We start from the raw sequence: 26,840 nt of genomic DNA on the forward strand, positions 1-26,840 counted from the left end.
CAACCAATTTCATTCGATGAGACTTAAGGCTTGATTTGATTTGGTTTGATTTACATATTTTATTAATGGCAAATTATAATATAAACCCCTTTAAAAAGAGTGTATCATATACACCTTAATTATACTATTTTTTGTAATTACAATATTATTTTAATTATACTCCATATTATGTTTAATTATGACATTTTTTTTAGGTATGACTTAAAAAGTATAAAATTTTGTAATTTTATTTTTTAATTATAAGATGCATACAATACACACTCATTAAAAATTGTGTACTATAGTGTTTCCTTTATTAACACTCTCATGATGTAATCAAATTATTAAAATACAAGTGCATTAGAATACCATATAAAAATTTTGAAAATTGAAAATCTCGTGTCAAAATTATGAACAAAACTAATTTCTAACACCTGATCGAAAGCAAGAGGCAGGCAAACAGAAGTCAAAAGAAATGACAATATAATACGGGAAATATAATAAGTAGGGGACATTACATTACATGAGATTTGTACTCTCTTTTTTATTTATTTTTTTTTTATTTTTTTTTATTATTATTATTTTTTTTTACATCTAGGTAAAATACAGGACAAATTAACAGTGAAAAAAAAAATTCATCAGTATATATAATCAAAAGATGAGGGGGAAAAATAATAAAATAATGAAATAACCAAAATTATACATGTGCTAAATCCACAACTCATGTCCTTCACCTTATTGTCACATACTCCATATCAAATTCCCAAAAAAAATTACAACAAAGAAAAAAAAGAAAAGAAAGAAAGGATCATGACAGTGACACCAACCCACAAACCTCACGTGAACGGCTTCAAATGAAATCGAAAAAAAATGAATATGAATCAGAAACTGAACTATTAGACTAAAAAGCTCTCCAATTATCTGAATCTCTCCTTGGAGTTTGACTATCCAGTGAGGTCTTAAACGGCCCACTTGACCCGAATGGATCTGCATCATCAAAGGATTGGAACCTATGACGATCATCTGAGTCTCTGGTGCTACGGATAGAATCAAACCTTGCATATTCCCGAGGTGGAAATATCCCTCCTTGACCATAATCAGACTCGCTAGTGCTGCGGAAGGAATCAAATCTTGAGAACCCTTGACTATAATCGGAGTCTGTAGTGCTGCGGATCGAATCCACCCTCGTGAGCGACTCGTTTGCTGGAAAAACTCCACTGTCATGCATATTGAACGAATCAAATCTCGAGAAGCTATCAAATGTTCTATCTTCTGACCCTTCACTGAACCTTTGTGGAGAGTTGCTAAAGTTGTACATGGGGGTGCTCGGAACAGAATCAAATGCAAATGTGCTCTTCTGTTGAAATAGGGTATTGGCCTGTGGGGTGCTCGGAACAGAATCAAATACAAATGTGCTCTTCTTTTGAAACAAATTATCTGCCTGTGGGGTGCTCGGAATAGAATCAAATGCGAATGTGCTCTTCTTTTGAAACAGGTTATCAGCCTGCGGGGTGCTCGGAACAGAATCAAATACAAATGTGTTCTTCTTTGGAAACCTGTTATCGGCCTGTGGGGAGTTGCCAGAATTGTGAAGGGGGGTGCTTGGAATGGAATCTGCAAAAGCAATTGTGCTCTTCCTTTGAAACGTATCTCTGTTAGAGGAACTGATTCTTATTGGAGGCAAACCCAAGCCACCAGAATCGAAGAAATTATCACCATCCATTTCCTACAATAGCATTTGGTTTGAACAGATGAGCAATGCAGCTACACGACACCACATCTATAATCCAATATTATGAATAATCAAGTTCAAAAAAATCTCTCAAATGAAAAAAAAGGGGGACATTTTACTGTGCAAAAAAGGACATGGGATGCTTTAAGTAAAAAAAAAAAAATTTCTTTAATTTAACTAAGCAAAAAATCTTTGACAAAGCAGAATAGTGAAAAATGATTCATGTAACCAATGTCACTTAAATGGGACAATAAGACTTTTGTTTGGTTTGGTTTAAAAATTGGACGAAAACCCTAAGATATTCTATATTAGATTTTTTAATAAAGTAATATTATTACGAATTTATGACATATCCATTTGTAAGGGGGTTCAAGGTTAGAGAGGTGATTAGAGAGACAAAACTATACTAATGGTGCAAGAATGATGGAAGTGGTTGGAGTTTGAGTAGCAGCAACTGTCTGGGAGTTGAAGAGTGTATAGCTAGGTGAGGGTGAAGCAAGTAGCTCCAGAAGAAATGTAGAGCAGTACCAAAATGGGCTGCATCTCCCCCAAATCCTCAAAATTCTTCTCTTTGAACCTTGGGAAATGGGTCCTATTTATAGGCTTTTCCTTAGTGCCAACAGCACACCAAGTGGCCAAATAAAGATAAGACATGTGTCCTAGAGGATCACATAGAATATTCTGCCTTGAGCCACCAGGCTGAAGGTGCCACGTGTCCCTCTGCATGTACTGTGTACTATCTGTTTGCCTCCTCAACTATCTTTTTGAGCCTCAGCAACTCCCTTTGAGCCTCAGCAAGTGCAGTTGCAACGGGAGCATTTGCTTCTACACTTGCCTTCTCAGCTTGAACCTCAACAAGTGCACTTGCAGTGGTGAACTTTGCCGCTGCACTTGCCTTCTCAGTTCTATTTAACCAGTACATACATTCTCAAGACTCCATTAGTCTGCTATCGGCTATGTTTGTGTTCACCTCAGCGAAGCCTTCACCCATAGCCACCTAACCACAAACTCCTCAACTTCTCAGGGCCAAGGCTACAACCAAGTCTGCTATCAGCCATGCTGTGTCTTAGTACCAAGCCCAAGGGGGCTTCCTTAGTCCTGCCTGTGCGACTAAGGCAGGTCCATGACCTAGGTAATGGAAAGGGGGTCCCTTATGTTCGGGCTACCCTACTCTCATCTTCACGGGGATCGCCGCGATAGAATTGGTATCTCTAGGTCTGCTATTAGCCCTAGACTAGTAATGCCATGAGGCTTGCTATCAACGCCAAGCATTAGCCTTTACTTGCAGAGGGAGGCCTCTCTCAAAGGCTGCTATCACCTTGGCAGGATATTCTCTCTGCAACTTAGTTGTTGCGGTCGTAGTTGCTGAGGTAGTCATTTCCCGCGGCAAGTTTAGACAGCAGGACCAAAGATATTAGAGATGGCGGCGCCGACAGAATGCCTCTGCAACTTGGGCGCTGCAAGTACTACCTCTACAACTTGGTTGCTTCGGTTTTCTCCTTTCTTCAGCAACTCCAGATGGTTGTGGTACCGATATTACTTGGAATGGCGGTAGCACCGAAGATACTTGAAATGGCGGCGCTGAGACAAAGTGCCTCCACAACTTGACCTCCGCAACTTGGCCGTCGCAAGTGTTACCTCTGCAACTTAGTTGTGTTGGCTTTCTCTTTCCCTCAGCAACTTTAGATGGCAGCGGAACTAAAGATATTAGGAATGGCGGCACTGAGGCAAAGTGTCTCAGCAACTTCACCGCTGCAGGTGTTGCCTCTGCAACTTGACTTAGGTATTTTCCTTTATGAAGTCCACTTGGACCCCTGGCTGGTCGGACCTGCTTCGGCCCACTTCCCTTGGGCTTTGGCCTATGCTCCTTTTTCATCCCTGGTCACCTCTTTGTGGCGACCTTAATGCTTAGGCCCATACTTAGTTTGGGGTATAATTTCTGACCTTCTACACCACTATCTATCTATTTGTAAAATGCTTTTTTCCTTTTAGCTATAAATTACAAGATTTTATAGTATTGGGACACAAAGCTTAGCTTTCAACACTCTTTCACACATTCTTCTTGTCATATATAGTATATACTGTAATTTGAGATATAAAATAAAAAATGAAGCAAAATTTTCAATGAGTCAGGTGCTTTGCAACGAAACTAACAAGGCCAAAAATTCAACAACATCCAGTTTGGTGAGTACATGATTGACACCATCACAACCTCACCACAACATCCCCAAATCACAGAGGGTCCCATCTGTCAGGCTTGTGAGGTGAAACACAGATTGCTGAAACAGACACTCATGTTTCTTGATTGCACTATTGGCTCAAGCCAAGCCAGTCATGAGGCCTTAGCCTTGGACCTGGGTGCTCAAGGGAAATCCCTAAAGACACTCTCAGTACAGTGCACATGGTGCTGCTAAGCTCAACCAAGTGAACATCCACCCAAGCATCTTGACTCTGTTGAGCAGTTCCAAAAGTATGTCCCTCCTATGTAGGGCTGTTCATACAAACCGCGTACCCGATGAAATCAACTCGGCCCGACTCGGCCCACATCACCACGGACGGTTTCGAAATGCTTTTGGGTCGGCAACAGTTCTGATTTAGGAAAATTATTGAGTCCGCGGTCGGCAACAGATTTAATGTATAATTAGCCGTCGAAACCGACCCGACCGAAAATGGCTTACATATTAGCTTTCTTCAGCCATCCACCTGTGAACTATGCATTTAATTTCAAACCTTTGAGATTGCAATCTTTGAATGCTGACTCTGCCTATATCACGTGATGAAATGACTTCTCAAAGTAGACACCCTCTCTCTCTTTCTCTCTCTCATATTTCCAAACAATTGGCACTTACAATACTAAAAAAAAAAAAATTGCTCTCTCATATTTCCAAACACTTGGTACTTACAATACTTACACACTTTCATATTTTTGAAAAACCAAACAGCAGAGCAGTAGAGGATACGATGACTCTTTGCCTGCCTCTCTCCCTCCCTCCTCAATCATCTCTCTATTGCCATTTGGTTCGATCTCGTTAGTTCTCCCTTAAGTTCTTTCTTCAATCTGCTAGCTAGTTTGAAGCATAAATGCGACAATGTCAATCTTCAACCCTAGAAGAGGGTTTTAATCTTCCAAATATTTGAGGTATCTTTCTTAGGATTTTTACTTTTGGTCCTGATTTTTTTTACCTATATTTTGATTCATTGGTTTAAAATCTTTTGAATTGACAATGATGGTTGATTTAGGGTTTGTACTTAGTTTATGTTTTCATATTTCATTTAGGGTTTAAAATTTTTATTTTATTTTATTTGTTTATGTTTTGATTTAGGTTTTTAACTTTTTTAACAATTGATTTATATTAAAATAGGTCCAACATTCTATCTGTCAAACCCGTTTAACTCGACCGCAACCGATCCGACAAACCGAACAAATGCTCGGTCGATTTCCAAAGTCAAATGGTTCAAAAGTAGTTTCACTAATTGCAAACTCGACTATGTTCAGTCGACCAGCAGATTGAGACTAAACCCGTCCCGGACCAACCCGTGAACACCCCTACTCCTATGTTTCATAGTCCATTCTGTCTGATGGCCTCAAACCACTCTAGGTTATGAGCAGGTTTGAGAAACCCCCTTCAGTGCCGGTACAGTGGTAATGGAGCCTCTCTCTCTCCTGTGTGTCTACCAGTCTTCCGAGCAGGCTCTCATAGAACATAAAATCGTCTCTAATCGCTCACACCGTTGATTTTCACACACAATGGGTTCATTGAGCTAAAATCAGCTAGATCAGGTGATAATGCATAAGTATAATATTCTTGCAGCCCCGTCCTAGAAACCGTGATGGCATGAATTATCTAAATATTGTTCAAATACAAAATCATGGATATATCATATGATTCAACTTCCTAAATATAGACAAAGAAAGTTGTGGTGAAAGCAAGGTGGCAGATATGACTCTAAATGGGATTAACGCGTTCTTAACTTTGGCCCTGTTTAGTAGGGCTTATTTCCAGCTTATTTCAGTTTTTAGCTTAATTTAAGCTATTTTAATGTGTTTGGTTCAGTTTAACAATGCAACTTATAGCTTTTTGTAAGTCAAAAATCAACTTATTTTTTGAGTGGGGGGAGGAGAAACTTAATTTATAAGTCAAAAATCAGCTTATGTTCACAGCTATAAGCTATAAGTTATAAGCTGTTAGGCTATAAGCTATAATCACTTTCCCACAGCTCTACCAAACAGGGCCTTTAGCTCGTTGTGGAAGCGAGGAGAATAACTCTTTACTTGACCACTCTTGACACAAGAAAGCATAATAAACAACCTATACCCCATCCTTCTCTAGTCCCCATCCCACTCTTCTCAGTTTCTTACCCACACCATTTGGATGAGAAATACCTTTACATCTCTTTTATAAACCCATGCTTCTCTTATGGTGTGGGTACATCCTTCATTGCATAACAATTTATCATTGTCTAACATCATGTTTTATCACAACATGTCCAATTGAAGTAATAAGAAATTCATGAGTACAAGCTACCAATGCCAAGTGTTTCATTTCCCAGAAGGTGCCACTTTAAAGGACCAGTATTTTCAGAGTTACAACAAATTCAAAGAAGTAAACCAGTACTTGCATGCACGTCTAAAGGATAATTGACCAGGGCAACAAACAAAGGGGAAAAATAAAGCTCAGATACATAAAAAGAAGCCAGTAACATTAAACACCATTGGTTAAACCATAAATGCTGGAAAAGGTTTCTCACTTCAACATCAAAGAATGATGAGGATGAATGATCAAAGCAATATGGATAAAAACTAAACATGCACGGCTGCACTGCATGCCTCTTATTGATAACAGAGCTAAGTAGATTGCCACACACATCAAGGAATTTTCATATACCTTAGTAGGACCAGAACCAAAATCCCAGACAGAGTCTGTATCATAATGAGTGTCGAATGTACCCCAGCTAGGTTCATCAAAACTTTTGTCCCCAGAGAGCACAGATTCAGCACCCCCATGTTCACTGCACTAGTAAAATACATAGAAATTCAAAATCTTTAATAAAAGACTAGCTAAAGATGGATGATGCAGAAAACCAGGGAAGAGCAGTTGTTTGTGCTACAATATATGATGACACAAACTCAAAGGTTTAGACATCAATGGAAAGTTAAACGCCACTGCAGAAGGAAAGCATCAAAAGATATATATTTTTACTCGTACCTAAGGGTCTCTGCAGCATGGGGCGAACCATCTGCATTGAAGCTCTTTCTAGATGGGGAATTTTGGAATTTTTTAGATGGGCTCCCCAAAGCAGGAGTTGGGCTGTCAGGAGGACTTCTAGTTACACCCTCTTCACTGTGAGCATCATCAGGAATCCTTTCCTCTCCACTTGGTAGCGTCTCCGACTTACGATCAGCATTAGATGTCTCTGACTTACCATCAGCATTAGATGTCTCTGACTTCTGATCACCATTAGACGAGGAAACATCTGTTACCCCCTCCTTCGCGGAAGAAGCTTTATTTTGAAGTGGTGAGGATTTTGGTTTGGGAGGGGCTATGACATTTTGCACATCAAGAGTAAGTTCTTTGACAAATGTGAAACCTGGAAAGTGGCAAGAGTTCATCAGTATTATAACGCAACTACAACTTACACATCTTAGCTTCAAATTCTCTATACGAAAAGAATTTCAATCCACAAAAGATTTAGTCTGATCAAGAGGGAGTATGTTTTTAAATGCCGGGAAGAGCAACATATGGTAACAACTAGTAAGGATGACAACAGATTCATCATCAAATGTTCACTTAATCCTATATCCTAACTGTTTGGCATACCTTCATCTTCAAAATTATCCCAATTTTCATCCCAATCAGCTGCTCCTTCTTGAATCCCAGGTTGCCAGCCTTCACAAAATCAACAACGAAGGAAGAAAAGAAGAAAATTATTGCAGAATGAAAACAAATAATGAAAATACAATTAAAGCAAGGAAAACTTATTTTGAGCTTTTGGTTTGCTAGATATAAAACTTCAAGTTCGTTCAACTTTTCTTCTCCTGGCATATCATTAGTCATGTCAAATTAATTTGTCTTCTAAATAATTGATATGCCACTGCACATTTATGATGCAAATACTTCACAGTTAGTATTTTCCATGCTGTTCAAACTTTGCCAAGAAGCAATAGGCAGATAGTCCCCACGGTGTAGCATGTCATAAAGAAGACAAAGTGGCCACTTAAGACACCTGACTGATTGTGACCAACATGGAATTAAAAATAGGAGTAAAATTTCTGACTTTGTCAACTATATGCTTACAGAGGCAGGGTGATACATACAAGATTTGTAGAAAAAGGAAAATAAGGCATATTACCATACAATTTTCCACAATCTAAAACTTTTGTAGTTTAATATAATCTTAAATCATCAAAACACTGTCACATCAGCAACCGAAGAACTAGAAATCTGTCAAAGGACAAAAAACAAAAACAAAAACAAACGAAAGAAGAAAAAGAAAAAAGAAAAAAGAAAAAAAGAACAGGCTGTGATGGAAATTGATCACTGAATCCAGTTCAACTAAAAGAGTTAACCTGCGATTCACATCCTGTAGGATATGTTTGCTTACCAACATGAAAGCTAAGCTGAACCACTTTAATCAGCCTAGTTAAAGCGATTGCACATTCCGATATTAAATTCCATTGTGAGCTTGAAATGAATATGCGGCTCAGAAAGGGATGAAAACCAATAACCAAGCATACAACCGCATAACAAAGTATACGAAAAGTAAAACAGAAGTAAATATCATTTTTAGATCTCATATGCCAGTGTCCAGGAGTGATTTTAGTCAGTAAATTCATCACCAACCCTTAGAAAAAAAGTTATCCCGAAGTGTGAATTCTACATTTAAACTCCTTTCTTACATTAATTACCATGCCTCAAAATGAACAGCAGAGGTAATCAGAAATAATTTATTTGACTCTTTACTTGCCTAGAAAGTAAGAAAAGTAAGCAGTTGACTAGAGAGAAGTTAGAATTAAGATCAGAGATGAAGCATAATTACACCAAAAGGTTAGCATGATAGAGAAGTACCAAAAGGAAGTTCAACCAGTGTGGTTGGTTTTGCACGTAAACCATAATTTTTGCAACGTTCATTCAAGGATTTCACTAGCTCCTCCAGTTCTGATTGGATTCGATCAACATGCACCTGCAGAGGCCACAGAACTCAACTCCAACAAGTCCCAAATGGCCTCGACAAAGCATTCAACGCAAGAATATACCTGAATACCATCAGCCTTGCCATCTTGTTCCATTTTAACAATTGCCCTATACAGCTCCATTTTTTTCTCCTACAAAGGATTCAGTGCAATATGATATTGTTTGACAAAGGATTCGGGGTAAATCACATCACATTAGTACTGACTGCACCATGGAATTCACACTAACCACAGAGCTGAACCAGTTACTGGTCATCAGTCAACCAAAAGAAGTAATTGATATACCTGAATATCGCGAAATGTGGCCTCTTCAATACTTAATTTAGAGGCTACATCTCCACTCTGCTTGTATTTCTCTTCATATTTCTTTGCAAGTGACTCAGCCTGGAATACAAGTTGCTCCCATTAGTCCAAGGAAACCAAAGTTTTTGTAGATGATATAACAAATCCTGAAAACTAAAAGAAGTACCTCACGTTTGTCTGCAGTAGTCCTTTCAGTGATCTCATTTAGCCGATTGTCACATCTGCTTTTGTATAATACCTGACACCCAATGGCAGAAAATTTAAGAGTACTGAAGTATAAATATAACATTTTGAAATTTAATATTTGTGCTGAAAAAGGACTTAGTTGCAAACTAAAAACAAAGAAATATATTTTTCTTCTATCAAATCACACAGAACATAAAAGTTATGCAAGTTTACTTCATATTTATCTAAAGATTTATCAGAAATGAGAATGTGGTAAGCCATATAAGACTACTTTAATCTATTTAGCTAATCCACCCCTAGCACACACCTGACTTTTAAGATTTTCCTCCAAACAGCACATTGAGGAGGACTAGATGTCTGCCCAAGACTAGTCCTATAACAGAAAGATCTAAATGGAATGGCACCCTGAAATGATTGATAACAACTTAAGTCCAGAACAATTAACACAATTTGACCAAAGATAAATTTAAGGTAATTTGAATAGTACTACCTGAACACATCAATAAGAAACATTCTGCTTACAAATGATTTTTCAAAGGGAAAAATGGAAATTCTCTAGGTCAAGGTTCTGAGTTCTAATAGGAAGAGGAACACTTTTTAGGGCTTTTAGATGTGGAAAAAAGATCAAATTGGATTGATTTATAAGTTTCTTGGTGGTTGGGTGGAAATTCTAGACAGCAGCTATTTCTACTCCACCTATGTCATGCTTAGTGGTTGTTTTGTTTTTTATACCATTGATCCCAAGCCCGGAGAAAGAAAAAGGGTTGTAAAAGGTTGTCAACCAACATAAGAGTTACAGTCATACCTTTATGAACATAGATCCTAAGAATTCTTTAGTTGGAGTGTTCCCTACTTGCAACGCATAGCATCATAGCCCAGATGAGTGATAAATAGGCAAGTGTTAACTATGGTTATACCCCAAAGTGATGGGCTACATATGTGCCTGTATGTAGTGAGAAGTGGGCAAGGGTTCCTGCACTTTAATGAACGAGAGCGGGCAACCTAGTTAGTCCAACAAATATTGAATTATTTCCTTCTGAATAGACCACCCAAAGTCAATTTCAACTATTCTATATACTGAAGTTATAAGCAATTGGTCTAAACAGTTTGCACTGTTCTTCCAAATTCCAATGCTATGTCACGTTGTGGGACTTTAACTTCAAGTAACATCATACCAAGAAATGAAAGTTTGCTGAGGACGGGACCTGTGTATCACATAGGCAATCCTTCACAATTAAGGGTCAAGATCAAGATACTCTCGGACTCATCCAAAAAAAAAAGGAAGATAGATACTCTTGGAATTCTCAAAGTTCAATTTACAATTAGTAATTTTATGGAGTACAAATAATTAAGACACCAAGGTGGGGAGACTTCAATCAAAATTATAAATTAAAAACCTTATTGATGAGTAAATAAAACATTTCAAGGAAAAATGAGAGAGGGAGAGAGAACTGAGAAGAGAAGAGAAGAATGAAGAAGAATATGATCACTTACAGCTCTTTCAAAAGAAGAAAGTAAAAAAGAAAAATGTGTTTTAATCTTTTTCATTTTATTAGTCAAATTTTTTCAGTTAAATTGTCATAGTCCATATAAATTAGAACATCAGTTCTTTTTCAAAATTTCTCACTTATGCCAAAATGTAGATTCAAATTTTTATTTTTTTTAATATTGGGATGATCAATATTTATTGCGACACTTTTTCTAAGACTGTAATCAGCTATATATTGAAATTGAAAAAAAAAATATCACTATAAAATTTTCAATTTTGTATGGAATTTTAAACACAACTTTCCTTTTCTTATTTCCTTTCAATCTAATCTTGTAATTTATCTTCACCCAATTTCACCATAACTGCAAAATTTTTATGTTTTTATTAAATTAATGGTATATGTTATCTGTTGCCCATGTCTTAATCTTACTGGTCATAACCCCACACCCCACACCCCCCCCCCCCCTCTCCCTTTCTCTTTCACAATTCTGCAGTCATCCTAGTTCTGCCCCAGAACATAAACATTTAAGCATAATCCCAAAATTTACCCACAAAATGATTCATTTATTCCTCAAAAGGTAAGCACTGACAATTACTTAGAAGAGTAGAAGTGTTACGAAAAAAATGAATGAAATACTCACAAGTTCCTGCATCTTGGAGCGGTAGAACTCAATCTTCTCCCTAGAATCTAATATTTCCTTCTCCAATTCTTCAACCTGCAATTGGAAAGAAAGAAAAAAAAAAAAAAAATTAAATATTGGGAAGCTTCAAGTAAATATTGATGCAATCAAGAACACAAAATAATTAATAATGATAATAATAATAATCACTAAAATGTGAGCCATAACCACAACAGACCCCATTCTACCAGGACAAAAGTAGTTTGCACAATGCCATAGCTCAAGAACACAAAATACAAGCAATAATCATTAAAATGCGAGGAATAACCACACCACATAACAATGGCATTCAGTATTGTCTTGATTTCAATCCTCTCAATAGGAATATTGTATAAGGTGCAGATCCAAAGTAAAGCCATAAGGGATAGGTGTGAAAACCAAATGTTGATTTTGTGCTTTGTTTTGAAAAGAGGAATGACATAAATTTATTTTGATGTCCAAAATTAGTATTAAAATAAGGCCTAGTAATAGAGAGGGGCCCTAGAAGTTAAGAACTTAAGAATCAGAACAACACAGGAGAGAAGGAAATACAATTTATGTTGCTAAAAGCTCAAAAGGGATAGAAGGGGGCCTAGAAGTTAAGTAGGATCGTATGGGGAGGTGCAGGATCACAGTAGGATCGTAAGCAGGATCGCTGGATTTATGATTTTTCACCTTATTTTTTATTATATATGTATCATCCTGATTTGTATTTTTACTTTATTTTTAATAGAAAGTAGAATCTTACAATCCTCGATCTGATCCATAAGACCCTCTCACTGATCCTATATAGGATCCCGATTTTAACACCCTTGGTCTTTATGCACATTCAGATATTCTTGTCATAATTATTTCAAACATTACCTACAACTACATCTTACAAAATAATCTAAATACAATTCCTGCAAGTAGTGAGAGAAATTTTATGTTGCTAAAAGCACTACAAATCTAAGCAAAATTAAATGTAGAAATTTTTATAAGCAAATAGGAAATAAATTTATTAGATAAACTGAGCCAAAACTCTAGTTGAATGGTTAGTAACTTCAAACTCGGAAATTTACACATTTCTTACCCCCACCACTCCACCTTGCACATAAGAGATGGAGGTCTTATCTTGAAAATTTTTAGTCAAGCATGTCAATGGTGGAAGTACACCACATACCAGACTTAAGTCTCCTTAGAAGCTCAAAACCCATTTTCACCAATTAGATATGCAAGAGGTTTTAAACAAATAACCACCATAAAAATAAAAATAAAAAAGAGCAGCTCATCAAATGAAATATAGTGGGACCTAACTTCAATCACCTACGTCTCTTCACTAAAAATTAACAAAATCTCTGCAGGTGGCAATACAAGCAACTCAAAGGTTTATGTAGAACTCAAAATAATAACAATAATTTCATTCAGTAACCAGAAGGAACTTGTTAGCATGATTTCCAATAGCTGTTCAAGAGAAACTAACCTGAAGCTCGTGAAAGAGCTACCTTGTGTAAGTAATTAAAAAGAACAAGTAACCTTCAGTATCAACATGTCAAAGCGGGAAAAGAAAATTTTTAAAGGACAAAAAAAAAATAGTCTGATAGACAATATATGCAATAATCTCTCCACTTCAACATGTTTTAGTTTTAGTATGAGGTTAACATGAAACCATTCATTACATTCTATGCACATGCTTAAAATTACCGATCCTTTTGATTTTTTGATTTTGGGTAAATGACACTGACCTCCCCTGAGTTTTACCTTAATTACAGGTACCTTCCATGTAGTTTCAAAAATAACACTGACCTCCCCCTACTGTTAGAAGGACGTTAATAAAGTAACAAAAACAGTGACATCAATCACAATAAACACGCAAATGTCCAAAATACCCTTGTCATCCTTTATAAAACAATACACCCCCTTCTAACTATAATAATAAAAAGCTTTGTCTCTATCATTAATGTTCCAAACAGCCTCTCTCCATCCCCTTATACACATTTTAGGGTGCAAGAGATGTAGTTTCCCATTTTAGAAGAGAATTGGAAATAGAGAAAATGAAGTGTTCAAAGCTTTTGGGAGATGTAGTTGGAGATGGGTAAGATTATGAGATGGAGAATGTGTATAAGGGGATGGAGAGAGGCTGTTTGGAACATCAATGATAGAGACAAAGCTTTTTGTTATTATTATTATTATTATAGTCAGAAGGGGAAATATTGTTTTATAAAGGATGACAAGGGTATTTTGGGCATTTGCATGTTTATTGTGACTGATGTCACTGTTTTTGTTACTTTATTAACGTCCTTCTAACAACAGGGGGAATCTGTGTATTATTTTCAAAAGTAGGGGAGATCAGTGTTATTTTTGAAACTACATGGGAGATACATGTAATTAAGGTAAACCTTAGGGGAGGTGTCGGTGTAATTTACCCTTTGATTTTTGATTATTTATGATTATTTTTTTTATGACAAGTAAATATGTAATTACGCCAAAAACTGGGGCATGGTTCCAACTTCCAACAAACATCTCATCATCAACCCGTTTTGTCCATTCATGTCAAGGTTCTTCTAGTGTATTGACAACCAGAATTGGCACAATTAAGATTATTTGTTAAATATTGATTCGGTTGAATGGAATGGAATGGAACTTGCATGCATTCTAAAGTGAAATACAATGAGGGTCATTCAAGTCAGATGATCCAACAGTTTGCAGTCTAGGTTAGTGTTTAATTAGGAGGTGCTACAATAAAAAAACTATCTGTGTGGTGGGTAGGTGGTTGGGGGGGTCGCATGACGCGTTTTTGACTTAGGTGTCAAGGGTAATCAGTAATTGCAATGCTTTGACAGTAGAGTCATCAAACATGAGAGCTACTTGACAGATGGGTCGGCCTGGTCAGAGGTATGTTTAATCTTGTGTTGTAGTCCCCCCCCCCCCCCCCCCTCTCTTGCCCATGCACTCACACATGTTATTTGACAAATTTAGGAATTAGTAATTACATTCTTGTATCTTACATCTATCTTTTTCCAACAAGATTGTAAGATAAAATTAAAGAGGGGGGGGGGGGGGGGGGGAGGCAAGAAGTAAGATGGATATGTAAGAAGCTTCAGCACAATTAGTAAGCTAAAAATCAATTTTAATCATAATCTAATGCAATAATCGTTGATAAATTAAGTAGCGTACATGTCCTCATTAGTAATCCAGTATAGAATTCCCAAATGTGTTTTGATACTTAACTAAGATTACATACTCTAGCAATAGCTGAAAGACGTGGACAAAAATGTAACCACCTTATCAAACAGGTATTCTTTTCTATTTTCTATTTTCTTTTTCCTTTTTTCTGCTGATGAGCAACCCTCCTAGGCAGGGCCACTTTGGACCAACCCCTGCAGGGTAATCATAGATACATGCAACCACGCACAAACCACACACGAGCTAAAGGTATCTGGTAAGCCCGGAGTTACCAACGTGAGTTGAACACAAGACTTCCAAGTTTACAGTTGGTCCCAATCATAAATTTTGAACTGCTGGACTACCTTGATGAGTTATCAAATTGGTATTCCAGACTACAGGAGATGAGCATGCGCTACTAATTTCCCCAATGAGTGCAGGGAAGTTCTGGGACTTGAAACGAGAATGGATGTCTACATGGACATATATGTAACCAAGAGACTTGCTGCTTGACTTTCATTTACAATGACATTGATTATTTTATCAAAGAATCCAAAAAAGAACCCAATGCCTTGGATGCATGATTTAGAAAAGCAGACAATTAGCAAACAACAAAAACAGAAAGTACCTTTTTATTTGCGTCAGTTGCCTCTTGAAACTTTTTGTTCAGTGAATTCTGTTCCTCTTCACTAAGTTGGTTCACAAGATGCTTCTCCAGCACTGGAACTTTGGATTTTTTCTGAGTGGGCTGAATGTCTTCATCAGACAGAGGAACAGCAACCTGATTTCGTGGTCTTGCTCTAGCAGGAGTAGCTGGCTGTGCACCAGGCATCACTTGTGCTTGCTGCAAACCTATTCACAAATCGACAATAATGATAATATAGATGAATAAATAGGTACATGATTGGTAAATGCAACTTTGAGATAAGTAACAAATATACCAGGAGCAGGTCTCCAAGTTGCATTGCCATAAGCTGCAGCAGGTTGACCAGATGCAGGGAACAGTGTCTCATCAAACATAATGCCAGTTGGAAACGTTCTAGGGAGAGAACGGCCTTCCCTATTCCGTTCCATCAGGTACAATGCAATACAGAATTCTCGCAAAGAAAGCATGCTGTCATTATCTTGATCAGACAAGTCCCACACCTGCTTTAAGACCTCTGACACACCAAGAATAACAGAACAATGAACATAATGTTATCAGGTTATCAGTGAACACAGCTACCACATTTGAAAAAAAATGGTACACAAATAAATCGAAATTGTTAAAACCTATCACCTACTTCACTCCACTAAACCTAACCCACTACACCACTACCACCTCCACTTCACCTACTCCACCTACCACCTCCACTTTACCTACTCCATCTACCATCTACTACCACCTACTCTTCTATATATAGGAATCATTGTAACATTCAATATATCATTCAATAATACATCAATTTTTAACTTGGTATCAGAGCAGGTTTAGAACCTAATATTTTCGCTTCCCCGGCGGGCGGCAACCTCACCTTAGCTGCCCGCCGGACCCCAACCTCACCGCACTGAAATAATCGATCAACCTATCTCTTGCTGAGTCACTGTGGCCCACGTCTTCAAAATCATCTGTTGCATCTTTCCCAGTTGCTGTTAGCAAGACTTCATCACCTCCAGGATGATCATCCAAGAATGACGTTACATCATACACCTTTCCAGAGATGATAATCCAGCAATCCTGTTTGTGCTTGTGATTTGCAACCTCCTCAAACGAGTGGACTTTCAAATTTGAACTCATATCTTCCTCTCCTACAACCAGTTTTCCGGCGAGTTTCCGGACTCCGGCACATCTCCGTCGACGACATCGCCATCCGAGGCTTCAACCCGACGTTCCTCTCCCTGATATCAAGACGACGATGAGAAATCGTCTCCGTCTACGTCGCCGTTGAAGTCGAAGGTTTACCGGCTCTTCGGAAGAGAGAAGCCTCTCCATAAGGTCCTCGGCGGCGGAAAACCTGCTGATGTGTTTCTGTGGAGGAACAAGAAGATATCCGCTGGAGCCCTGGGTGTGGCCACCGCTATCTGGGTTCTGTTTGAGTTGCTTGAATACCATTTGCTCACTTTAGTTTGCCATGCCTTGATACTAGCGCTGGCTGTATTGTTCTTGTGGTCTAATGCTAGCACCTTCATCAACAAGTCAACTCCCCATATTCCTGAAGTTCACATTCCTAAGGAGCCAGTTCTGGAGTTTGCCTCTGCCCTCAGGATTGAAATCAATCAGGCTTTTGCAGTTCTAAGGGAAATTGCTGCGGGAAAAGACCTCAAAATGTTTCTATCTGTGTTCCACCAAACACACCACAACAAAGCTTCCAATGTTATTATAAAATATTATCCCCATCCCTCTCTTTTTTTTATTTTTTTTCTGCAGCCGCTTCCCCTTTTGCACCCACGTTTCCCCTTACTTTACAACCCATGTGCACCTTTGTGACATCCCTGTAGGTCCAGGAGCTATTCCACATACCAACCCATGTGCACTTTTTTTTTTTTTTTTTTTTTTGTTTTCTTTTATTCTACGTTTTTTACCACCTCATTTCTCACGCGTCCTCTCCTCTCACTCACTTTTCTTTTTTTAATCACACCCATTCACCGCCTAACTTTTATTTTTTATTATACAAATTACTTGGTGCTCTCTTTTTCTTCATTATTCTATCTTCATCATCACCCTGCTTATCATTTCATCCCCCTCTCCATATTTTTTTATTATTCAATTCCCTTACTTTAAAAAAAAAAAAAAAAACAAACAAACAAACAAACAAACATTCCTCATTCCACAAACTCATTTTATTCATGTCGGGGCTCACCCCGATCACCATTTTACACCAAAAAAAAATAAAAAATAAAAAACATAAAAACAAAAAAAAAAAATAAATAAATAAATAAATAAAAAACACAACAACGGCTTTGTTTTCTTTTCTGCAGACGGCCACACACCGACATCCCTTCTCTACTCTGCCGCCGGTCTTTTCTTCTTGCCTCCGTCCTGGGCGGCCCTTGCCGGTGTTGCCTCCGTGTTTCCCACTCCACTGGGCATGATCACTACTCCCTGCTCCTCCACTGCAGCATATGGCGGACCTCCAAAACGGAACATCACGGTGGCCTTCCGCTTCAGCTCCTTATTTTCCGCCTTTAGCACACTTATCTCTACTCGCGCATCCTTATACATGCGTTGGAGCAGAGCCAGCTGGGAGTTTAACTGCTACACCTCATTTGCCCTACTCTGCAGCCGGTTCGACAAGTTTGTAACCGCAGTCATGGTTTCCACACATGACTTCAATGTATACTGATTGGCTTCCACATCCGACTGCACTGCCATTCTTTGCTCCACAGACCGCATCGGAAAGTTCAACGGAGCAAAATCAGAGGTGTTTGGTTGAGGTTCACGGGCCACCGCACCAGTTATCTCTCTTGTTGACTCGTTGAGGTCTGGAAAGAGAGTGAGTAGACTACGGGACGAAGAGGCCATTTTCTGGGCAACCGAGTGTTTCAAGATTTGCAGCTCTTAGAGACAATCTCTCAAAAAAACGAATATCTTTCTAAGCAAAACGAAGAATTTTTCAGAGGTTTCTCTCAGTTTCTCTGTCTCAGCTTCTGCCTCAGCCTCAGCTTCCGTCTTGGTTAAATAGCCGAGGCAGCCACGCGTATCGCGCACCACTTGACGCCAGACGACAAACGGGCTCGCCAGCTAAGGCACTCACGTGCTTCGCCATCATATCTGGCACGCCTTTTTATGGATTGGGCACGCCTTTTGATGGCACGCCTTTTGAAAGATTGGGCACACCTTTTGAGGGTGCGACTTTTTAAGGGTCCGACAAGACTCTGTAAACTGTCTCGACATTGATTCCGGTTAGCTCCTTCATGGGTCCGACAAGACTCTGTAAACTGTCCCGACATTGATTCCGCTTAGCTCCTTCATGGGTCCGACAAGACTCTGTAAACTGTCCCGACATTGATTCCGGTTAGCTCCTTCATGGGTCCGACAAGACTCTGTAAACTGTCCCGACATTGATTCCGGTTAGCTCCTTTATGGGTCCGACAAGACTCCGTCAACTGTCCCGACATTGATTCCGGTTAGTTTCTACAAGGGTCCAGCAAGACTCCGTAAACTGTCTTCTACAACGGTCCGACATGACCCCATAAACTGTCTTCTACGTCGGTCCGACACAAGCCAGTGTCTTCTACATCGGTCTACCATAACCATACAGTCTTCTACAACGGTCTGACACGACCATACAGTGTCTCCTATCCTCTTTTATTTTTTATGTATTTTCTTGTTTTGTTACTCTCTCCAAACTCAAGTTGGTTAGTTCCTATCCCCCTTGAGTTTGCGGGGGGCTGTTAAAACCTATCACCTACTTCACTCCACTAAACCTAACCCACTACACCACTACCACCTCCACTTCACCTACTCCACCTACCACCTCCACTTTACCTACTCCATCTACCACCTACTACCACCTACTCTTCTATATATAGGAATCATTGTAACATTCAATATATCATTCAATAATACATCAATTTTTAACAGAAATTTTTATCAATGTGCTGTTGCACGTCTATTATGAGTTCAAGGGGATTCACACAAGTCTTGGGTTAAATAAAAAATGAAGTAGTCCTGATATGAAGAGGCAATTTATTATGTAACAAGTTACTGACTTCCATCAAAGACACAAAACTAAACCTTCATAACAGTTGACTTGGATTGCCAAACCACCACAACTACCTAAGTAACCCACCATAAACCCTGAGGAACAACTTTTAAATGGATTCCTTTGATATAGCATTTTCCAATTGGAACTTATCAGCTTAAGCTACATGCATTACAGATAACAACCCAGATTCCGAAACATAGACTGCATGCATGTTCTCAAACACAATTCAGGTCCTAATGATCAAACCAGAAGCCAAGATAGCTTAACATCACAAGATTAATGGATGTACAACTTCGCAAGTTGGACAACTGAAACTAGAAATGGCGTAAGTCATCACCTATGAAACACGGACACAGACACGTGACACAACACGGACACACAGACAAGCAAATTTTCAAAAAATGGGGGACACGACAAGCTAGGGACACGTTCAATATATAAAATTAAATTTATTTATTACATGTCATAAAATTATAAAAAAAAAAATCATTGAAAGGTAATAAAAAAATACAAAATAACACTATTAATAAAAATTGGTTCCTATGATAAAATTAATAAACACATATCATTAAAATTAACAAAAACTAATTTGTTCTTATAAAGTAATCAGCCAAAAAAAAATATATATATATATATATATATAAATAATAAATAAATAACATATAGAGACCAGAAAAGCCAAAAAAAGAAAAAGAAAAAAAGAACAATATAAAAAATAAAAATAGCAGAGAGAGAAGAGAGAGAGCTATTTGGCATAAAAAGAAGAAAAAAAAATGAAGAAAGAGAGAATGAGAGCGACAGAGAGAGAGACTGAAAAAGAAACAGAAAGAGAGCGACTGACAGAGAGAGAGCGATTGAGAGAGAAGTTGAACGAAGAAGAAGATCGAAAGAAGAAGAAAGAAAGAGAGCAACTGAGAGAGAGAGAGAGAGAGAGGGAGAGAGAGAGAGAGATCAAAAAGCAGAAGAAGTGGAAGAAGATCGAAGTAAGAAGAAGATAATTGGAGAACATACTTTCGTAAGAGCAATAAGCAGCAAGCAGTTTTCTCTCAGCCTCTTCTCCTGTTTTTGTTCAACATGCAGGTTAGGGCTTGATTTACTTGTTTCAATTTTTGTTTTTTACAAATTGACCCCCAATTGAAGTTTCAAAAATTATGTTTTTGGCCCCGTGGTGTCCAAAACGTGTCCATAGCATGTCCGGCTACAAAAAAACCAAAAAGAAGGGGACACCTTCTGAGACATGTTGGATAGTACCGTGTGTCCAACGCATGTCCATGCCCGACACTGAAACGTAGCCCTCAAAGAGGTGTCCATGCTTCATAGGTCATCACTCACAGCCATCTGAAAATACAATTTAGTATCCTCTTCCAGTCCTCATCAATTTGGAGATTTAGAAGCTTTACATCTCGAAAAATATCATCTAAAAGCAATGTTTTGAAACTAGGGCCATTGATCAAATCGGAAAAGTGATCAGGTTAAGGGTCACTAGTTCAACCATTGGGTCAAACAGAATTGCACTCTGACGTCATAATTACCTAATAAATATATCAAAAGTTATATTAAAAAATATAGATGTTAAAATTACAACCCAAAAAAATACTTAAAAACTTAAATTATCGGAATATATGTATGTATAAATGTATTTATGTATAACGATACATTATTTAATATATGTATCTATAAATATTTATAAATAAAAAAATATTTAAAATTTTTTCTACACTAATTCCTTAGAAACAGTTATTACAGTTGTTGCACATATTACATTTGAAAATCTAGCATTAGCAGATTGCCTCGCTCTGATACATGCGGCTTCCCACATCGAACACAAATTGAGGGTGACAGTCTCAATTCTCTTATAAAAGCAAAGGCTGTTTTGGCTTTTAGTTTACACAATCCCACATTGGGAAAAGAATGAAAGAATGAGTTGTTTCACTTATATAAAATGAACCTCATGCTCCACTTAATCTTATGGTGCTTTGCATGAGTTGAAGTACACCGGCCATCGAACGCAGTTTAAAAGTTTTTATTAATTTTTACGCGTGTTGGTAGATCTGACCCGCTCGGTTAGGCTGAACTGAACTGCTTCCGCTTTGACCAATTCAGTGGTTCAACTGCAGTTTTCAGCAATTTTATCAAAATATACTAGTTTTCTTCAGGAGACGAGTTTAAGGGTTAGTCCAAGCCGGAAAGAGGGCCGGTTAATGGGTTAACCGGTTGAACCGGCCAGTCCAGTTTGATATTTAAAACATTGCCCGAAAGATTTTTCCCCTTCCTAAACTCTTTTCTACATATCTGGAATTTACAGCATAAGGAGAATACCTGCAACTTATTGCTTAATTCATCCTAACAATTTCAACTTTCAAAACATGAGAAGCTAGATTTGCATGGAGAAACAGCCTTGTCGCCAACAAAAATTTATTTTTGGGCTAACACAAAAGCAAGAGAGATGTCAAAATAGGTGAATCGGAATGACTTTGAATATTATAAGAATTAGGAGAAATGAGAGTCAAAAATATAATAATAGAAATAGAAAATATCACAATAAAATAAAATAAAAATGTAAAATAATAGAATAATTACAAGTAGCTTATTACTCAATAGTTCATCTGCAACTCAACAGTGACATCTTTTAACCATAATGATATTGTTGAGAGTATAGAATAAATAATAAAGTTGTCTCTCTCTAACAGCTTAAACTTTTAGACTTCCTCTCATCCTAATGGCTTCTTCAAATTAGATTAAATTAAATCACTCCAATATACAAGGTGTCAGTTGGTCCACTCCACATTGCACAAGGCCAAACTATTTCAAGCAAATACTTGGTTTTATCATCAATATGCAACCTTTTTTTACTTCCTGAACATGTATTGATCTCTGTTATATTCTCAAGTAACACCAGTCATCCATCTTGATATTCCCTCTAGCTAATTATATTCTTAAACATGTTGTTTCTTATCCATAAAACATAGTTGGCATTGTAGCCATCTATATCTGTGAAGCAGAGCGTAGAACATCACATATTATGTCATGATGCAGTTCAATTCAGACAATCCATATAGAATTAAAAATGAGGTCCTCAATTGCAAGCAATAGTACTAAGTGCTAGCAGCCAGTTGCATCCACAGTACACCTATTGTGCTTCTCTAATTTATCCCACACTATATTTTCACCTTTAATAAGCAATAAATATTAGATGAAGACAGAATTGAACTTCTAAGAAAAAAATATTAAAAGAATGGGGCAAACTGTAAGATTCAAACTAGAATTAAAAAAAAGCATGTCCAACCTCGTGGCAATCTCCAACTTAAGAACAGATTGCGTGCCTGTTCACCAGTTATTTTCCCATCTCTATCTGTGTCTACTGCCACAAATACTTTAGTATATTTCTGAACATCAGATTGGGTCATCCTTGGCCATGGAACCAGGGATTGGCCAGAAGCAGAATTTCCAGCTTGAAAACCAGCAGTAGTGGAACTCAAGGTTGTTGCACTCTGCTCTGAAACTTGTTGGTTTCCTTTGACCGTTGACTGAACTTGCTGATGCTGACTGCCCACAGATTGCTGAGCAAAGGCACTCTGTAAAGATCCAAGTGGGTTTGGTTTAACTGTAGATTGAGGCCCAGTAGTAGCAGGAACAATGGCTGATGCAACGGGTAAGTTAGTGGCAGAAGATGCAGGTGCCACGGAATCCTGCTTTGGTTGAGACGATGTTACAGAAAATACATCTCCAAATACCGAGTCAGATGCAAACCCCTTTCCTGAAACAGCCAGAGCTTTAGAATCCCTAGCTCCCACCTGGGAGGATGGCGAGGTTGGACCGAGGGGTTTTAGTGCAGCAGGTTGCATCAGCCCAGTGGTTGCCTGTGGTCTAGGTTGTGCAGAGGGTGTCATACCTGGTGCTGTCGTCCCAAATCCACCTTGTGTTGTAGGACTAATCCCTCTATTAGAAATTTGAGTAGCTACTCCTGCTGGGGGACCACCTGTCCCTCCACCAAGCAAATCCGTGGAGATATTTGTACTCGGGGAACGAGAAGCTGCAATTGTACCTGCCCCAGTCATTCCTTGACCACCTTGCTGTGCACGGTAAAAAGTGCTGGAAGCCATGGGTCGAGGTGGCTTTCCCAGTTGATTTTGCTGAGATGGGAAAAACTGCTGGTCCATGCTTGCATTTGCATATACCTGTGGCCCTCTGACACCAATATTTTGAGATGGCGTTGGAGTTGCTCCACTCAACTGTGGGACAGGTCTACCTACTGTAGGATTTGGTGGAGGAGCAGGTGTGGCTGCAAAATTCATCTGGGGAGCAGGAATTTTAGCTGAAGCAGGACCATATAATGCCGCCTTGACAATGTCTGGAGTCAAGTCTCGCTTACTTTGTGCCACAGTGACAAGTTTGAGAGCATTATAAAACTCAGTTCGGCTGAGGAAACCAGTTTTATTTTGATCCGCAAACATCCAAATCTGCGTAAGAGCCACAAGAATAACTTGCCAGTTAGAAGGGACTTCCACACAAACAGAGAAGGAAAGCTTTACTCAAGTATCCAAAGATTTGCAAATGTATAATTTATAATCATATCTTCCTTCTATAAGAATTTACCAAGGGAATGGACATGCCACGTCTGTAAAAAGTTAATCTACCATCATTAAATGTCATAATTGTGTATATCAAGTATGCTATGACATACATGGAATTAGTTAACAAGAAGTTGACCCCTCAACATTGCACAAAACAACAAAATTTGTGACAGCAGGAAATTAATTTTTCATTCCAGGATGATCACCTACCCCATTTGTTCATATATACCGTGTACATAGAGATATGCAGGGATAAAGCAGCAATAGAAGGATATGAATTAGCTCTCTTATGTGATGTAAGTGCCATCTAAACTTCCATGGCAGATATACATACTAATAAAACAAATTCCTTAAAACTCAGCAAAATGTTACATCTTGTATTTAAGATAAAGAAATTACCAAGCTCAGAATTATGTCATACAAAGACACCCTCTTGTTAGTTGTTCGTTAATAAACTGGATGGAAAGTGTTCACATCACCATCCTAAATCCTAAATTTTAATAACAAGTTTACCACTATCCAACAAATGTTAATTAAAAATAATTTATGTATGGTTCCCCTACATGGCACACAATGGCTGTTCACAGGCCAGATCAGGTTGAGTTCATTGTTGCCACTCCACCCAAACTGATCCTTTCATGTTGGACATTCCATCACCTGATTTTAATCAACAACGTTTTGAAATCGACAACCCATTTTATGCAATTTTTTGATCGGGTTTCAGTCAATGTTTGGTTTTAAACCAAACACAGAGAGAATCTGGGGAACATGGAATCAACAAACAAAGCTCTAAAAGAAACCATTCATAAATATTGACATTCGATCAAAATGCCCCCCAAAAACCAAAGTCTCAGAACCCCTAATCTACAGTCCAAATGGTCAGTCTTTTACTGATCATCTGAAAATGCATTAAAAAAACCTAGAAATGTATAGTAAAACTCAAGTCAACGAATGAGATACCAATATATCAGAAATTAAATATGAGAGAGAGACACACACACAGACATAAACCATTGACACATTCAAGAATATCAGTCCCTGTGCTCTCATGTCAATCCTATTAGCCTTTTATCCACATGGAGGTCAAAGGCCATGTATTGCGAACATCAAATAGAAAAGATCGATTCAGTAGTAAGTAAAAATACCAATGCTTTAGACGACTTCATTCTTGAGCCATCTCCTCCTATGTTTTGAAATAGATATCCAACCTTCTTTAGCAAACACAACGACCCCCAATATCTAATGTACTTGGTTCCTTTTCATGCTTATCCTTCTTCAATTATATGACATGTGCATGTATAAATATATGTAAATGTAAATGTAAATGTAAATGCATTTTATATAAAAAGAAATAGCATCACCATCGCATATTTATTCACAATGATAGGAATCGGAAAAATAGAAGTTGAAGCAGAAGAAATTGATAACATTTTGTGTTGAATGTAACACCTAGGCCAAATGGATGATTAAAACAATAAATAAATGGTGAATAGCCATGAATTGAAATGATAGTAAGGTATAATAAAGAAGAACCAAACCAAACTAACCCTTGTGTCCCAATCAAGTGAGATTGGCTACATGGATTCTTTTCTCTATTTAGCTCTATCAAGGATTATACGCTCAGTTAAATTAAACAAATCTTATATCTTTTTTCACTAACGCATCCTTGTCAACTTAGATATTCCCCTCCCCCTAGTGTCTCCACTTATGGTGATCCTATCACTCTTCCCTACCATTGCATCTACATGTCTGTATTGTACATGACTAAACCATCAAACATGTTCTCTCTTAGTTTATCTTCAATAGGTGCTACTCCCTATGTTACATGGACTCTTCAAAATAAATCAAATACCCGTGTCGGACACCCGACACTCGGACAAGGGTATGAGATATGTGTCGGATACTTTTGAACGGATACTTCTTATATAATTGTATATAACACTATTATTATATGTACATATTGTTGTATAATTGCTATAAATGTCATTTTGACACTATAAGTTAAATATAATACCATTTTATCTCACACATTAGATTAAAAATATAAAAATATGACATTTTTTTGCCGAGTCCGCGTATCCTTAAATTTATGATTTGATGAGTCCGACCTCTAGATACATACCCGCACCCGACACCCGTACCCGAGTCCATGTAACATAGGCTACTCCACAATTTCACAAATATATTCATTTATAATTATTCTTTTCTAGTCTTACTACACGTTCATATACACATTCTCATTTGAGCTACGCACATTTTATACACATACTGTTTCTTAGTTGCCCAACTCTCTGTCCAGGACAGTATCGCTGGTCTTATAGATGTTATAAATAAATTAAAAATTAAAAATTTATTTTCAAGGTAAAGAAAAAAATGCGAAATTCAATATCAATATGTTTCGTGTATGGTCAAGTTGTCCACATTGTGAAACCTAATTGGATTGAAAACAGAGAACACGTAGTAGTAGTAAGAAAAAACCTGAGCGAGGACTGGTTTGGGCAAATTGGAGGCCTGGAAGAAGGAAACAGCCTCAGCACCACTGATCCGACCGTCATAATCCAAATCTGCTCTCCGAAAGTAGGCATCGAATAGATCCGTATTCGGCGTCTGGTTCGGGCCCGCCATTTTCAAATTGTGAAATCTATCTATGTATATGAATTATTATGTGTATATTCACCAAGAAAAACCGAAAATTCAAAAAAATTAGAAGATCGGGAAGGGGTAGAAAGAGAGGACATGAAGGACAAACCCTAAGAACAATGTATCTATGTCCCTGCAATTGAAGATCCGAGGCGAGAGAGAGATCGAACGATTGGCCCGTGGCCTGTTCTCTGTTTTTTGATTCCTGAACAGCGCGACAAACGCCGTGGCCCCAAATTACTTGGACACCCCCT

At 38.0% G+C, this 26,840-nt stretch overlaps 1 protein-coding gene across 2 annotated transcripts; it reads right to left on the minus strand.

The window, feature by feature from the left end:
- Positions 1 to 638: 638 nt before the first annotated feature.
- Positions 639 to 26,840, minus strand: LOC114307847 (uncharacterized). Of its 2 annotated transcripts, XM_028253284.2 has the most exons (14): positions 26,425 to 26,563; positions 25,092 to 25,219; positions 22,659 to 23,832; positions 15,626 to 15,844; positions 15,313 to 15,536; positions 11,523 to 11,597; positions 9,373 to 9,444; positions 9,189 to 9,287; positions 8,967 to 9,035; positions 8,779 to 8,893; positions 7,531 to 7,599; positions 6,919 to 7,300; positions 6,598 to 6,721; positions 639 to 1,705 (listed from the first exon to the last, which is right to left on the minus strand). In XM_028253284.2, the coding sequence occupies exons 2-14, from the start codon at positions 25,110 to 25,112 to the stop codon at positions 881 to 883; spliced, it is 3,468 nt and encodes a 1,155-aa protein (XP_028109085.2). In that variant the 5' UTR covers positions 25,113 to 25,219; positions 26,425 to 26,563; the 3' UTR covers positions 639 to 880. The 2 variants fall into 2 exon arrangements, with proteins under 2 accessions (XP_028109085.2, XP_028109084.2); XM_028253283.2 differs by lacking the exon at positions 25,092 to 25,219 and having other exon boundaries at positions 26,425 to 26,840.

Source organism: Camellia sinensis, chromosome 4 (genome assembly GCF_055761805.1).
Source record: "Camellia sinensis isolate YWXY chromosome 4, ASM5576180v1, whole genome shotgun sequence".
Taxonomy (NCBI): Eukaryota; Viridiplantae; Streptophyta; class Magnoliopsida; order Ericales; family Theaceae; genus Camellia; species Camellia sinensis.